Here is a 13,176-nt window from a genome sequence, read left to right as displayed (position 1 = left end):
ATAGGTGAGAGTTCAAAAGATCCTTTGTGTTCAGGACTAGACAATTACAAATTTTGAGAAAACAGTTTCCACTTATCGGAGGGGTAGAAATCGCTTTACATAGGTTAAGGAACGAGTGGGAGGTGAGGAAAAGGAGGAGCTGAGTACAAAGTCAGACTGGTGAATACTGAAGGTAACCGAGAATCATCTCTATTTCAACCCACAATTTTTACAGTGAGGAAAATTTTACCAGTTCCCGAAAAAGTGGTTAGTTAGAGGGCTAGTTTCTTGAGACATCACACAGAAAAGGAAGGTGAGAGATGGAATGGACATTTAAGGGGGAGAGAGAGTCCAGGAAAGGCTTTTTATTTTTGAGAAGTAGAGTATATAAAACGAAGGTGCATGGAAAGAGATACTGAAAACGAGGAAGAGGGGAAAGGGTATGGTAAACATGGGGATGTGAAATCAGAGTACAAAGAGTCTACCTTAGGAGAACGAGTCCACTGAATTGAGAAGAAAAAGGAAACATGAAGGGAAAATAAGGCAATAAAGAGGCACTCCTTAGGTGACCTTAAGTTCGATAAAAAGATGATAGTGTCACTGAGAGTAAAGAGCTAGGGAGGTGTGGCGATTTAGAACATGGGGGAGAAGATTTAGTACTCCTGCAGGAGTAGAACAAGGAAGTCAACAAGCAAAGATTAGGGGACCCTAAGGGCTTCATGAGGTTAGATGACCAGGATTCGTAATAGGCCTCTTCTGAGAATGTGACTCTCCTGCAATGCTTGGCAGTCCAGGAGAAGGACCCAAGAATGGTAAACCACTGAGTGTACCCAAATCAAGCTTTTCAAGATCTTATTGGTAGAATATTAGGTAGGGAAGGCGAGGTGAAGAAAGACTGATCGAGATACACAAATTGTTAGATGTGTGGTAGAGATGGTGGTGGAGGAGATTGTGCTGTGAAGACCAGAAGAACATGGAAGATGCAAAGGCATGGATTTCAAGAAAGGAGGAGGTTATCAGTGGTGCCAAGGGGAGAGAGGAGAACAGTGTCCACTCCTGCCCGCTGCTCCTAGTGATGGGTGTGGAAGAAAGAGCTGCCTTTACCACAGAATGAAAGCTATTAGGGAAAAGCCAGGTTTCAATGTCCCGGAGGAAGATGCTTTCAAAAGTGAAATAGAGGATTTGAATATATGAGGAGTTCCATAAAATATTGTGGAATGGGTTGTTACAAGCATCCTTTGTTGGATAGGGGATCAAATTCAAGGAGGTTAAATCCCAGTGAGAGTTCTAGAGAAAACTTAAGTCTGGAAGGTTTTGCTTCCGGAAGGAAGAGGTTGCTGCTTCTGACATTTAGAATAGGAGATACATTGCATTTATCACGAAGGAAAACATGAATACCTCGAAGGGATCTTAGGGGTGTGTGTGGATCTCCTAAGGCACTACCTGGGCAGTCTTGGTGTCCCCGCTTGCAGTCTTACTCCCCACAGTCCAGTCTAAACACAGGAGCCACAGTGATCTTTTAAAAACGTGAATCCAATCACTTTTACCTCACACCTCCCTCTCTCCTCCCCCCACTCACCCACATACATGGACACACCCTGACACCCTCCAAAGCTTCCCCTGGTTGACGACAGTTCAAATGCTTTACCTGTCCTTGCAGGGCCCTGCGTGCTCTGGTCCCTGCCATGCCCCTGTTCTCTGAGCTTATCCATCTCCCACTCTCTCTGCTCCAGCCTCACTGGCTTCCTTTCTGTTCCTCAGCGCCCCCAGCTCATTTCCATCTTCCAGCCTTTGCATTAGCTGTTTTCTTTGCCTGGACTGCTTCTCCCCCAAACCTTCACTCAGCCACTCTTGTCATTTAGGTCTCAGCTTAAAATGCCATTTACTCGGAAAGAACTTTTCTACCATGGTGTCTAAAGTAGATCCCTGCCGCTCTTAGCACACATCCCTATCTTATTTCCTCATAGCACTACTTACTGCTTTCTTCTTCAGTGTATTTCCTTTCTACCTTGCCTCACTAGAAGGGAAGCTCCCTGATGGCAGGTACGTTGTCTGACCTGTTTACCACTGTATCCTTACTGCCTGGAACAGTGCCCAGCACGCAGTAAGTTCCCAATCGATAGGTGTTAAAGTATGCTACTGGGGAAGAGCAGAGAAACAGCTCCAGAAAGAGTGAAGAGATTGGGCTAAACCAGCAATATCACTGTCTGGTGGTCAAAGTCAAGTCCAATGCTTTAAGTTCCCAAAAAAGACTCATTAAACGGAAGCATGAATGAATAATGGGGAAAAGCAGGATAAAGCTCAACTTTAGGTTTGTGGCTCAGATTGAACTTACATTTCGAGTCAGGTTTAACTATAGGATTAAGAATGAAGATGAGTTAATTCCACGATGAGCTCTAGAAACAGGGCTGGGTTAGTTTAGTGCATAAGTTTATTTAGGGGGTTCATTATTGAGATGTGTTTAGATTTGAGGTTAGGGTTGATTTTGAGTTGCGATTTGGGTTGAGGTTAAATATGGGTTAGGATCAAAGTTGATGTTAAATCCCAGTTTAGGTTTTGAGGCTAAGTTCAGGTTTGAGGCTGGTATCATTTCAACCTCATTTGGAAGGCTCAGAGATTTCACTGGTTTTCTCCACAGAGACCACTGTAGAAACTGTACTTCCTTGGGTTTGGAGCACAAGACTCTAGTCATCACCCCTCCCACTCAGGGAAAGCCCCAAACCAACTGCTGGCCTCCTCAAGAAAGAAACTGAATTTCACACAACCTCCGAAACTAAGATTGAAACCAAGATTGGTCCATCTCAAGGAGCGTCCCTCAGCGCATCGCAAACGCCTGTGGCACAGACCCAGTTCTCCCCTTTCCTTCCTCCCTCTCATGTCTCCCTATATCTCCTCCTTGCCTTCCCCTTTTCGCCCTTCCATGTCCCAGTTTTCCTCACTTCTGTTTTTCACCATTAATTGCAACATCATTTTACACCTTATTAATAATATAGCTAAGGTCGCCGAGTCCATCAGCTCCTACTATTGGAGAGGCAGAAAAAGACAGCAGGAAGGAAAAGGGACTCCAGAGAAAGAGGGGCACAGAGCAAAGGCAAGGAACAGAGATCAGGAGGGAGGCCAGCAGGGACACAGGACACAGTAAGGTTAAAAGAAATAAGATTATACCAATAGAGACCAAGATACTTAAAAAGAGGCACCTATGGCTGCCCTTCTTCCACCATCAAACCTGGTAAGCCACCAAGACCTGTAGATTTTTGCCTAGAAACTCTCCTCCCCATTCTCCTGCTACTGCCTCAATTTATATACTGCAGGCTCTTGTCACCTCCTTGTTGAGTTGCAAAACCTTCCCAACTGGTCTTCTCACGTCTGGTTTCCCCTCCAGACCCCAGCTCCCATACCTCAATTCATTCCTCCTGTAGCTTCCAGACTCGTGTTTTAAATATACCAATCTGGGTGGGTCCCTCTCTCACTTAAAAAATTTGGTGGCTTCCCCTCAGAATGAAATCCAAACCAATCAGAATGAAATCTTTTCTTGGCTCTAAACCCCTCAGGATGTGTTCTTAGCTTGCCTCCCAAGCCTCATCTCTCTTCCTTCTATCTGTATTCACTTGCACATGTTAGCACACTTCGTACTCTGTTTTACCTCCAGGCTTTGCACCTTCTGTTCCCTCTATCAAGAATGCCCTTCATCATCTTCTTTACCCTGATACTTCATGCCTGGATCACCTCTCCCCCAGGTCAAGTTTGATGGCTTTACTGTGGGCTGCCATAAGCATGCTGTCAGAAAAACCACACTTTACTGTAATTATAACTAACCTGTGTCCCACACTGGTCTTTGAGCTCCCAGAGGTTAGGAGACTGTCTTCCACACATGTTTCCTCAAATGCCTTGTGCAGATGCTTGATTAATGTTTGTGGAATAGAGAAAAAGCTGAAGAGATGGAATGAGGGAATTCCCTGGCAGTCCAATGGTTAGGACTCTGCACTTTCACTCCTGTGGCCCAGATTAAATCCCTGGTCATGCATGGAATTAAGATCCTGCAAGCCACGAGGCATGCCCTCCCCCCAAAAAAAGAATGAAAAGAAGTAATTAGATTAAACTAGGAAGGCATGAAAGGCAAAGTTGCAGGGCCTCAAGTAGGAAGGGAAAAACAGGAGAACTAGCTCATACATACCCTAAATGTGACTTAACTGCCACAGGACACCAAGACCCCTCAGGGACTTTCTGCCAGTGCAACAGAGGAAGGGCTTGAGTTTCCATCACCACCGTCCTCAGCCCCAGCCCCTCCAAAACCTTCCACATGAAAGCATAACAAGTCATAAGAGTAATAATAATATTTGAGGGGGCCAATTGTTTTCTCAGTCTTATGAAATGTGATTAAAATCATCTTTAGAAACGTTGCTGTTTTTTTGACCTGCAACCTACAAGCTAAGCGAAAACTCATTCGTGTTCAAGAATATTCATATCATCATTTTTCATACTAGCCCCAAACTAGAAACAAACTGAATGCCCATCAACAGAAAAATGGATAAATAAATTAGAGTATATTCACACAGCATCACATCGCAATGAAATAAGAATTGCTACTGACACAACCATGTAGATGAATCTCACAAAGATAACACAAGAGAAAGAAGCCAAACACAAATGAGTTGTCTGTGTGATTTATTTATATGAAGTCCAAATATAGGAAGAACTGGGATTTCCCTGGTGGTCCAGTGGCTAGGACTCCAAGATCCCAGTTCACGGTGACTGACTTCAATTCCTGGTCAGGCAGCTGGATCCCACATGCCACAACTAAAGGTTCCATGTGCTGTAACTAGGACCCATCACAGCTAAATAAATAGATAATATTTTTTTAAAAAATAGGAAGAACTAATCTGTAGTTGGTAGAGGTCAAAAAGTGGTTGGTTATCTTTGGGAGGTTTGAACTGAGAGACGGCATGAGAGAACCTTCTGGGGAAGGTTCTAAAAATATGTTGAACTGGATGGTGGCTGCATGGCTATAAAGAGATGGAAAACTTCATCAGGCTGTCTACTAAGGAGAAGTGCACCTCACTATACCTGAGTTCCAGATTGACAGAAATGGGAAATCCTTAATGATTTCACAACAGTGTACTGGGGCTTCCCTGGTGGCTCAGTGACAGAGAATCCACCTACCAACACAGGCACGGGAGACACAGGTTTGATTCCTGGTCCAGGAGGATCCCACATGCCATGGAGCAACTAAGCCCATGCACTACAACTACTGAACTTGTGCTCTAGAGCCTGGGAGCCACAACTACTGAAGCCCATGCGCCCTAGAGCCGGTGCTTCACAACAGAGGAGCCACTGCAGTGAGAAGCCCTGCACTGCAGAAGCACTGCAACTAGAGGAGAGCTCCCTCCCATTCACCGCAACTAGAGAAAAATCCATTCAGCAACAAAGACAGCGCAGCCATAATGAAAGGAAGGAAGAAAATTATAAAAATAAAACAATGTATTGACTTTACAAATGCAGCTTCAAGACAGATCATTTTGCTGTCCCCACCCCATCCTAGAACACCACCTTTGAGCTCCACCTGTATGGAATTCTGAAGCCTGCAGTGTAGAGAACTTGAGCAGTTGCCACACTCCTTGATGCTGGAATGTGTTTGGGGTTATATAAATCTGATCTTTCGAGCCCACCTAAGGTTGGGATGAGGTGGAGGGCATCCTTCAGTAAGATGAGACCTCATCATACGTGAATTTATAGCCTCATCCCTGAGTGGGACTTTCCAAACCAAGATACTTCTGACAGCAGAACGGAGCTCCATGAATGTTTCCACCAGGGCAACAGGCATAAACCAGGATGTCCCAGGCGGGAGGGTATATAATGGAACTTCTTGATGTGAAACCCACCAGATGACCTGGAAAATACACAGACCGGGACAAGTTGACTTGAGTCTTTTGGGACAAAGATGTGGGGTACGAGAGGAGGAAACTTGCACACAGAGAAGGCTGTAATCAGTCAAGGGTGCAGAGGTGTTACACAAAATCACTCTTCAGGGAACCGGGCCTCTAGCCCACGCCCCAGCAGCTCCCCTTCTCCTCCTCTGAATTTACTGTCCCTTCTCTAGAACTCCTAAGCCTGACCCCGCTCCCTGGCCCTCCCAGCCCACGGTTCCCCTGACCCCACTCCCTTTCCCAGAACTCAGTCGTCTGAGCCCCCAGCCTGCGGTTCTGTCCTAGGCCTCAGCCTTTCCTGCCTTCGACTGAAACAGCAGCATCTTCTAAGCCCTGGGGGCTTCCCCAGGCCCCAGCCCCGGCCTAGAACCCGCCCGCCGCCTGCCACGCTGCCACTGCCGCTTCCTCTATAAAGGGACCCAGGCGTCCGGGCCAAGGGGCCCCCGCACAGCAGGTGAGACTCTCCCAGCCCATCTCCTCGGGCTGCCGGGGCGGTGGACTCCTTCCCCGGGGGCGTTCAGTCCCTCCTCTTACACCCCAACCCCTCCTGCCCCTCCAGCCAGGGCCAGGGCCTTGGCAGGCCTGGTTTTGGTTGGTTCCCCTCTCTCTGGCTGCATCTGTCAGTCTCTTTCTCCCTGTCTGTGTCTCACGTTCTGAGCCCTTTCTGTTCCCCTCCCATCTCTGTCTCTCTCTCTCTCCCCCTGCTCACCTCGGGGTTTCCCTGATTGCACCTTGTCCCCTTCTCTGTCTGTCGCGCTGTGTCTCTCGGGGTGGCTGTCTCCACCGGCAGGAGGCCCGTCTTCCTCGTCGCGCCCCGCCCCGCTCACTGTCTCTCTCCCCGCAGGTTCTCCCCATGACACCACCTGGACGTCTCTACCTCCTGAGGGTGTGCAGCACCCCACCCCTCCTCCTCCTCCTGGGGCTGCTGCTGGCCCTGCCGCCCGAGGCCCAGGTGAGGCAGCAGGACCAGGGGGGCCGTGGGGGGCGGCCCAGCCCAACCCTGGGCCTTAAAGCCTGTCTGACTCTCTTCTCCCCCAGGGGCTCCGTGGCGTTGGCCTCACACCCTCAGCTGCACAGCAACCCCCGAAGCCCTTCACCCGTGGCACCCTCAAACCCGCCGCTCACCTTGTTGGTAAACATCCACCGGCCCTCCCGACACGTAGCCCCCAGCCCTCCTCCTGCCCCTTTCAGAGACCCAATATCCAACCCCCCCCAGCTCACCCCACTCCCACTCCCTCTGTCCTCCCAGCCATCCCTGGGAACTCAGTCCAGCACCTATTGCCTCGGGGACTGAGACCATTGACCCCCAAGTCCTTGAGCATCATCCCCTCTGGCTCTTCCCAGGAGACCCCAGCACCCAGGACTCGCTGCGCTGGAGAGCAAACACGGACCGCGCCTTCCTCCGCCACGGCTTCTCTCTGAGCAACAACTCCCTCCTGGTCCCCACCAGTGGCCTCTACTTTGTCTACTCCCAAGTGGTCTTCTCTGGGAAAGGCTGCTTCCCCACGGCCGCCCCCACCCCTCTCTACCTGGCCCATGAGGTCCAGCTATTTTCCCCCCAGTACCCCTTCCACGTGCCTCTCCTCAGCGCTCAGAAGTCCGTGTGCCCAGGGCCACAGGGACCGTGGGTGCGCTCGGTGTACCAGGGGGCTGTATTCCTGCTCACCCGGGGAGACCAGCTATCCACTCACACAGACGGCATCTCCCACCTGCTCCTCAGCCCCAGTAGTGTCTTCTTTGGAGCCTTCGCTCTGTAGAAACATCCAGAAAGAAAGAAATAGGCTTCAAGGCCTTCTCCCCATTTTGCCTCCATTCTGAACACTTCAGGGGTCACCTCACCTCTCCTTTGACCATTCCAACAGTCTTGAGTCTTCCCCACTCCAGTTCTCAGCACTGGAGCTTCCAAAGAAGAAATTCTAGGCCCACCAGGGGACCAGACCTCCCTGGACCACCCCAGATGCTCAGCTGAGGACTTCAAGCCTGCCTCAAAATGCCCGCCCAGATCCCTTCCTCGGCCCTGGCCATCTAGGGGGCCTCGTCTTGGACATGGAGAGGGTAGCTGACACATGAGGGAGCTTGGGTGGATGACTAAAGCCAGTGGGGGGTGCTTATTTATGAAGGGAAAACAATTAAATTATTTATTTATGGAGCATGGAGAGAAGGGAATAATAGCGAGACATCAGAAGAAAGAGCTAATACACCCAAGAGATGACAAGTGAGAGGGCTTGGGCGCAAGGATGACCCAGTGAGAGATAGAAAGTGTGGCTCTGAGGGACCAAGGGGTTCTGGAAGGAAGTGAAAAGCTCTTAAGAGCCAGCCGCTGCTTAACTGGACACCCCACAAGATGTTTGACCCTCGATGAAGCCAAATAAACCTCTTTTCTCTGAAATGCTGTCTGCCTGTTTCTGTCTGTCGGGGAGGGGAGAATTCCCCAGATGTCTCTGAGGAATGGAGGGAGGACAGGAATCAGAGAGGCCTGAGGGCCTCTGGGGACACACGGTGGGCTCACGGGGTGGTGCAGCCAGCCCGCTGCAGAGGAACCAGAGGATAAGGTGAGAAGACAGAGGCAGGTCCAAGGTCTGGAGGAGCAGGAGTCAGGGGCCCCTTGAGGAATGAGGGTTACAGGAGGTTCCTAAGGAGCACTGACAATGCTAAAGAGTGTTCAGGATGATGGGGGAGGATCATGGGGCCCCCTGGAAGACATGGCCATGCCAGGGCCCCGAGAAATGGGACAACCTCCAAGGCTGGGGGCTGGAGAACACAGGAGGCATTTCAGGAGACCTGGTCACACACATGGGGGCTCTCAAGGGCAGTGCTGTCTCCAGAAAACTGGAGGGAGCAGGGATTCCTTGGGGATACATGGCCACACACAGGGACTCTGAAGGGTGGGGGCTTCATGCAAAAGTTGGGGAGTCACATTCCCTTGGAAACCAAGACTGAAACCAGCCCCAGAGTTTCGGTGAGTCCCTGGTCAGAGTGAAAGGAGAAGCCCTGCCGTGCTGGAGTTCATGAATTCCCAGCATTACTTTCAGCCCCTGGGGCTGTCCCAGGCTTGGTCCTGCCATCCGCCCCCAGTTCTTGCAGAGCCTCAAGCTTTCCTTTCTCCAGCTCCTCTCGCCCCCCAGGGTCCCAAACACACATCTCAGGACCCAGCACAGTTTCCCCTGAGTTTTCTCTCCATGAAGGACTAAGCTTTGTAAAGCCCCTCCCATTTCTAATTCTACCCCTACCTGAGTCCCATCTGGAAATCAGAAGGAACAGACCACAGAACTCACTCCAACCCCAAAGGAATGGAAACAGTGGGAGCTGGGGGGCAGAGGGGAAATGGGTCCAGCCCCCAGGGTCCCATATTCACAGCAGTAACTGGCCTATCGAAGCCCACTCAGAATCCGAGCAGGGGAGTGTAGGAAGTATCCTTGATGCCTGGGTGTCCCCAACTTTCCAAACCCCTGCCCCCGTGATGGAGAAGAAACCGAGACAGAAGGTGTAGGGCCCGCTACCGCTTCCTCCAGATGAGCTCATGGGTTTCTCCACCAAGGAAGTTTTCCGCTGGTTGAATGAGAGCCTTTCCCCGCCCTCTTCTCACCCCAGAGCGTATAAATGCAGCTGTTTGCACACCCAGCCAACAGAAGCTCCCAGAGCGGGGACACCAGGGGACCAGCCAAGAGAGAGACAAGCTGCTGCAGAGCCCCCTGGAGATAACCTCCCAGACCACACACCCCCGACAGACAGCCAGGCAACTCGCTCTCTCTCACACACCCTGCCACAAGGCTCTCCTGTCTCCCGTCTGGACTTGAACCCTTCTGAAAAAGACCATGAGCACCAAAAGCATGATCCGGGACGTGGAGCTGGCGGAGGAGGCGCTCTCCAAGAAAGCAGGGGGCCCCCAGGGCTCCAGAAGTTGCTTGTGCCTCAGCCTCTTCTCCTTCCTCCTGGTTGCAGGAGCCACCACGCTCTTCTGCCTGCTGCACTTCGGGGTAATTGGCCCCCAGAGGGAAGAGGTGAGTCTCTGGCCGGCCTTGGCTTATTCTCCCACCCAGAGAGAAATGAGAGAGAAAGAGGGCGAGAGATGGGGTGGAGAAAGAGGTATGCTGATGGGCAAGAATGGGGAGGAAAATAGTGGAGAAAGATAGGGAGGCAGGAGGAGACATGGAGAGAGATGGGAGGAAAACAGAGAAGGACGGAGAAATAAGACACCTGGCACAGGGGGGATGCCCTCTAAATATTTGTTGGACAAATGAGTAAGCAGGGATACAGACATAAAGAGAGATATGTAGACAGATAAGGGGTGTGAGTAGAAAGATGGAGACTCAAAACAAGTGATCTGGATGAAGATGGTGAGACAGAAAAAGATATAGACGATATGAAAGAGAGATAAGGAAAGATGAAGCTAAGCGTGTCTGGCACGTGGAAGTAACTCAATGAAAGAGCTGTTAAATGGATGAATGAACGAAAAAAATGGATGAATGGAGAGACAAGACAAGACCCATCAGGGCATAGAGTACAAGCTAGAGAAGCAGCCAGCAGTTTCTCCTTCAGGGGTGACTTGCTCTAACACTCATCCTCCTTTTTCTCTCCAGCAATCCCCAACTGGCCTCTCCATCAACAGCCCTCTGGTTCAGACCCTCAGTAAGTGTCTCCTCAACCTCTCTTCTAGTGCTGGACTTGGGTGGGTGGGGGTGGGTGGGGTTTAGTCCTGGGATGGAAGCAGTAGGGGAAATTAAGGGTTTGGGATTGGGGGGAGAAGGAATGGAGGTCAAAGTATGGAATATTTTCTGGGAAGCTTAAGGGTCTCACCTTTTCCTTTCCTCTTTCCTCCTCAGGGTCATCTTCTCAAGCCTCAATTAACAAGCCGGTAGCCCACGTTGTAGGTAAGAGTTCTGAGGATGTCTCTGGGGCACAAAGAAGCAGAGAGACAGGGAGGGGTAGGATTTGGGGGCTGAATCCAGACTGAGGGCAGACAGAGACAGTGTGAGAAGGATTCATGAGCTCAAGGTGGGTGGAGGATACTTAGAACTTGAGGGGGATACTCAGAACCTCACGGCCAGATGGGATGTGGGAACACAGAGGGGACAGGAACCGGATGTGGGGGGTGGGCAGAACTTGAGGGCCAGGATGTGGAGAGTAGAACTGACAGGGTCACACTGACTCACCCCTCCCCGTTCTTCTCCCTCACTCCAGCCAACATCAACGCTCAGGGGCAGCTCCTGTGGTTGGATTCGTGTGCCAATGCCCTCATGGCCAACGGTGTGAAGTTGGAAGACAACCAGCTGGTGGTGCCTACTGATGGGCTTTACCTCATCTACTCCCAGGTCCTCTTCAGGGGCCAATCCTGCCCTTCCACCCCCTTGTTCCTCACCCACACCATCAGCCGCATTGCAGTCTCCTACCAGACCAAGGTCAACATCCTCTCTGCCATCAAGAGCCCTTGCCACAGGGAGACCCCAGAGTGGGCTGAGGCCAAGCCCTGGTACGAACCCATCTACCAGGGAGGGGTCTTCCAGCTGGAGAAGGGAGATCGCCTCAGTGCTGAGATCAACCTGCCGGACTACCTGGACTATGCCGAGTCTGGACAGGTCTACTTTGGGATAATTGCTCTGTGAGGGCACAGGACATCCATCCTCTCCCACCTCAGTTACCTTATTATTTAATCCTTCAGACCCTTCTCATCCCCTTCTGGTTTAGAAAGGGAATTGGGGGCTCAGGGCTGGGCTCCAAGCTTACAACTTTAAACAACAGCTGCACTTAGAAATTAGGGATGTAGGGAAGTGAGACCTGGACAACGGGGCACCAACCACCATCAAGGACTGGAACTGGAACTTCCAGAACTCCCTGGGGTCCACAAGTTTGGGTTCCCGGATGCAACCTGGGACACCCAGAATGTGGGGGCCAGGGCTCTTACCGGGACCCTTCGCAACATTCCTTGAGAAGATCTCACCTAGAACTTGACATGAGTGGACTTCAACTTTCCCTTCCTGCCAATGTTCCCAGACTCCCCTGAGGTGGGAAGCCCAGCCCCAACCCCACTGGGCCAACTCCCTCTGTTTATGTTTGCACTTGTGATTATTTATTATTTATTTATTATTTATTTATTTACTAATGAATGTATTTATTCGGGAGGTCAAGGTGTCCTGGGAGACACAAACTAAGGGCTGCCTTGGCTCAGATGTGTTTTCTGTGAAAACGGAGCTGAACTGCAGGTTGCTCCCACCATGCCTCCTGGCCTTTGTGCCTCCTTTTGCTTATGTTTTTTAAAAAATATTTATCTGATCGAGTTGTCTAAATGATGCTGATTTGGTGACTGATTCGTCGCTATATCACCGAACCTCCGCTCCCCAGGGGAGTCATGCCTGTAACCGCCCTACTGGTCAGTGGCGAGAAATAAAGTGTTCTGAGAAAAGAAACATGCTTCTATCTGGAAATTAATTCTGCATGGGCCTCTTCTTGGGGGTGAGAGGCTGCTAACTGAAGTTCTTCTCCTCAGGGCTTAAGATCCCTGGACCTCACTCCTCGTACTTCTGGGGCTCAAGAGATCCTACCTAAGACAAAGCCCAGCTGAATATGCACCTACCCCAAGAAAGGAACTTGAACTTAATTACCTCTCCCTGAGGGCATGGGAATTTCCAACTCTGGGAATTCCTATCTAGGTGGGGCAAATCCTGCTCAGGTGAGATTTCCTGCTGTTGTGGCCCGAGAGAAAGAGCCAGGGAGCGGCCAGATTCTCAGGCACCTGAATCACAGCCAAGGGACTTTCAGACAGTTAATTGGGCAACTGAGCTCTTGAATCGACTGTCCCCGGCCCTCCCCCTTCCAATCCAGTCCTAACTGTGCAACTGAACTGGACCTCGGTCTACCAAAGGTTCAGTATCAGTCACCGAACCTCATCTATCAAAGAGAGGTAGGGACCCCCACCACACATGGGGCCACATGAGAAACATGAACAAAAGACCTAAACTACACCAGAGCACCTCACGGAGGGCTCTGTGCATTCTGGCTTTCTCCCTTTTTCCAGGCCCCAATCTTCTACCCGCTTCCATCTCTCAGTGGATGGAAGTGAAGAGGAGGAAGAAGATTAAAAATCAAAGAAAGAAACAAAAAAACAAAGAATAAGATGTAGGTGAAGGACCACCCTGCTCCCCACCCCATGCCAGCTTGGTCTCCCTGATTTTTGGTGAACGATGAGAGGGACGTGAGGTAGGTAAAGTGGAAAGAGAAATGCATTCTGCCCCTCCAGGAAGCCTCTTCCGGACACAGAGTCAAAGACAAATATGGA

General features: G+C 50.5%; 2 protein-coding genes across 2 annotated transcripts; both read left to right on the top strand.

The window, feature by feature from the left end:
* Nucleotides 1-5,812: 5,812 nt before the first annotated feature.
* On the top strand, nucleotides 5,813-8,293 carry LTA (lymphotoxin alpha). Its single transcript, XM_043907921.1, has 4 exons — nucleotides 5,813-6,357; nucleotides 6,748-6,855; nucleotides 6,942-7,035; nucleotides 7,248-8,293. Exons 2-4 carry the CDS (start codon nucleotides 6,757-6,759, stop codon nucleotides 7,658-7,660), a joined length of 606 nt encoding a protein of 201 aa, XP_043763856.1. The 5' UTR covers nucleotides 5,813-6,357; nucleotides 6,748-6,756; the 3' UTR covers nucleotides 7,661-8,293.
* A 1,234-nt stretch (nucleotides 8,294-9,527) lies between these two features.
* Nucleotides 9,528-12,307, top strand: TNF (tumor necrosis factor). Its single transcript, XM_043907920.1, has 4 exons — nucleotides 9,528-9,904; nucleotides 10,484-10,532; nucleotides 10,727-10,774; nucleotides 11,085-12,307. Exons 1-4 carry the CDS (start codon nucleotides 9,719-9,721, stop codon nucleotides 11,504-11,506), a joined length of 705 nt encoding a protein of 234 aa, XP_043763855.1. The 5' UTR covers nucleotides 9,528-9,718; the 3' UTR covers nucleotides 11,507-12,307.
* Nucleotides 12,308-13,176: the final 869 nt, after the last annotated feature.

The sequence above is a fragment of the Cervus elaphus genome, chromosome 7 (genome assembly GCF_910594005.1).
Source record: "Cervus elaphus chromosome 7, mCerEla1.1, whole genome shotgun sequence".
Taxonomy (NCBI): Eukaryota; Metazoa; Chordata; class Mammalia; order Artiodactyla; family Cervidae; genus Cervus; species Cervus elaphus.
This window is presented reverse-complemented; position numbering and strand designations above follow the sequence as displayed.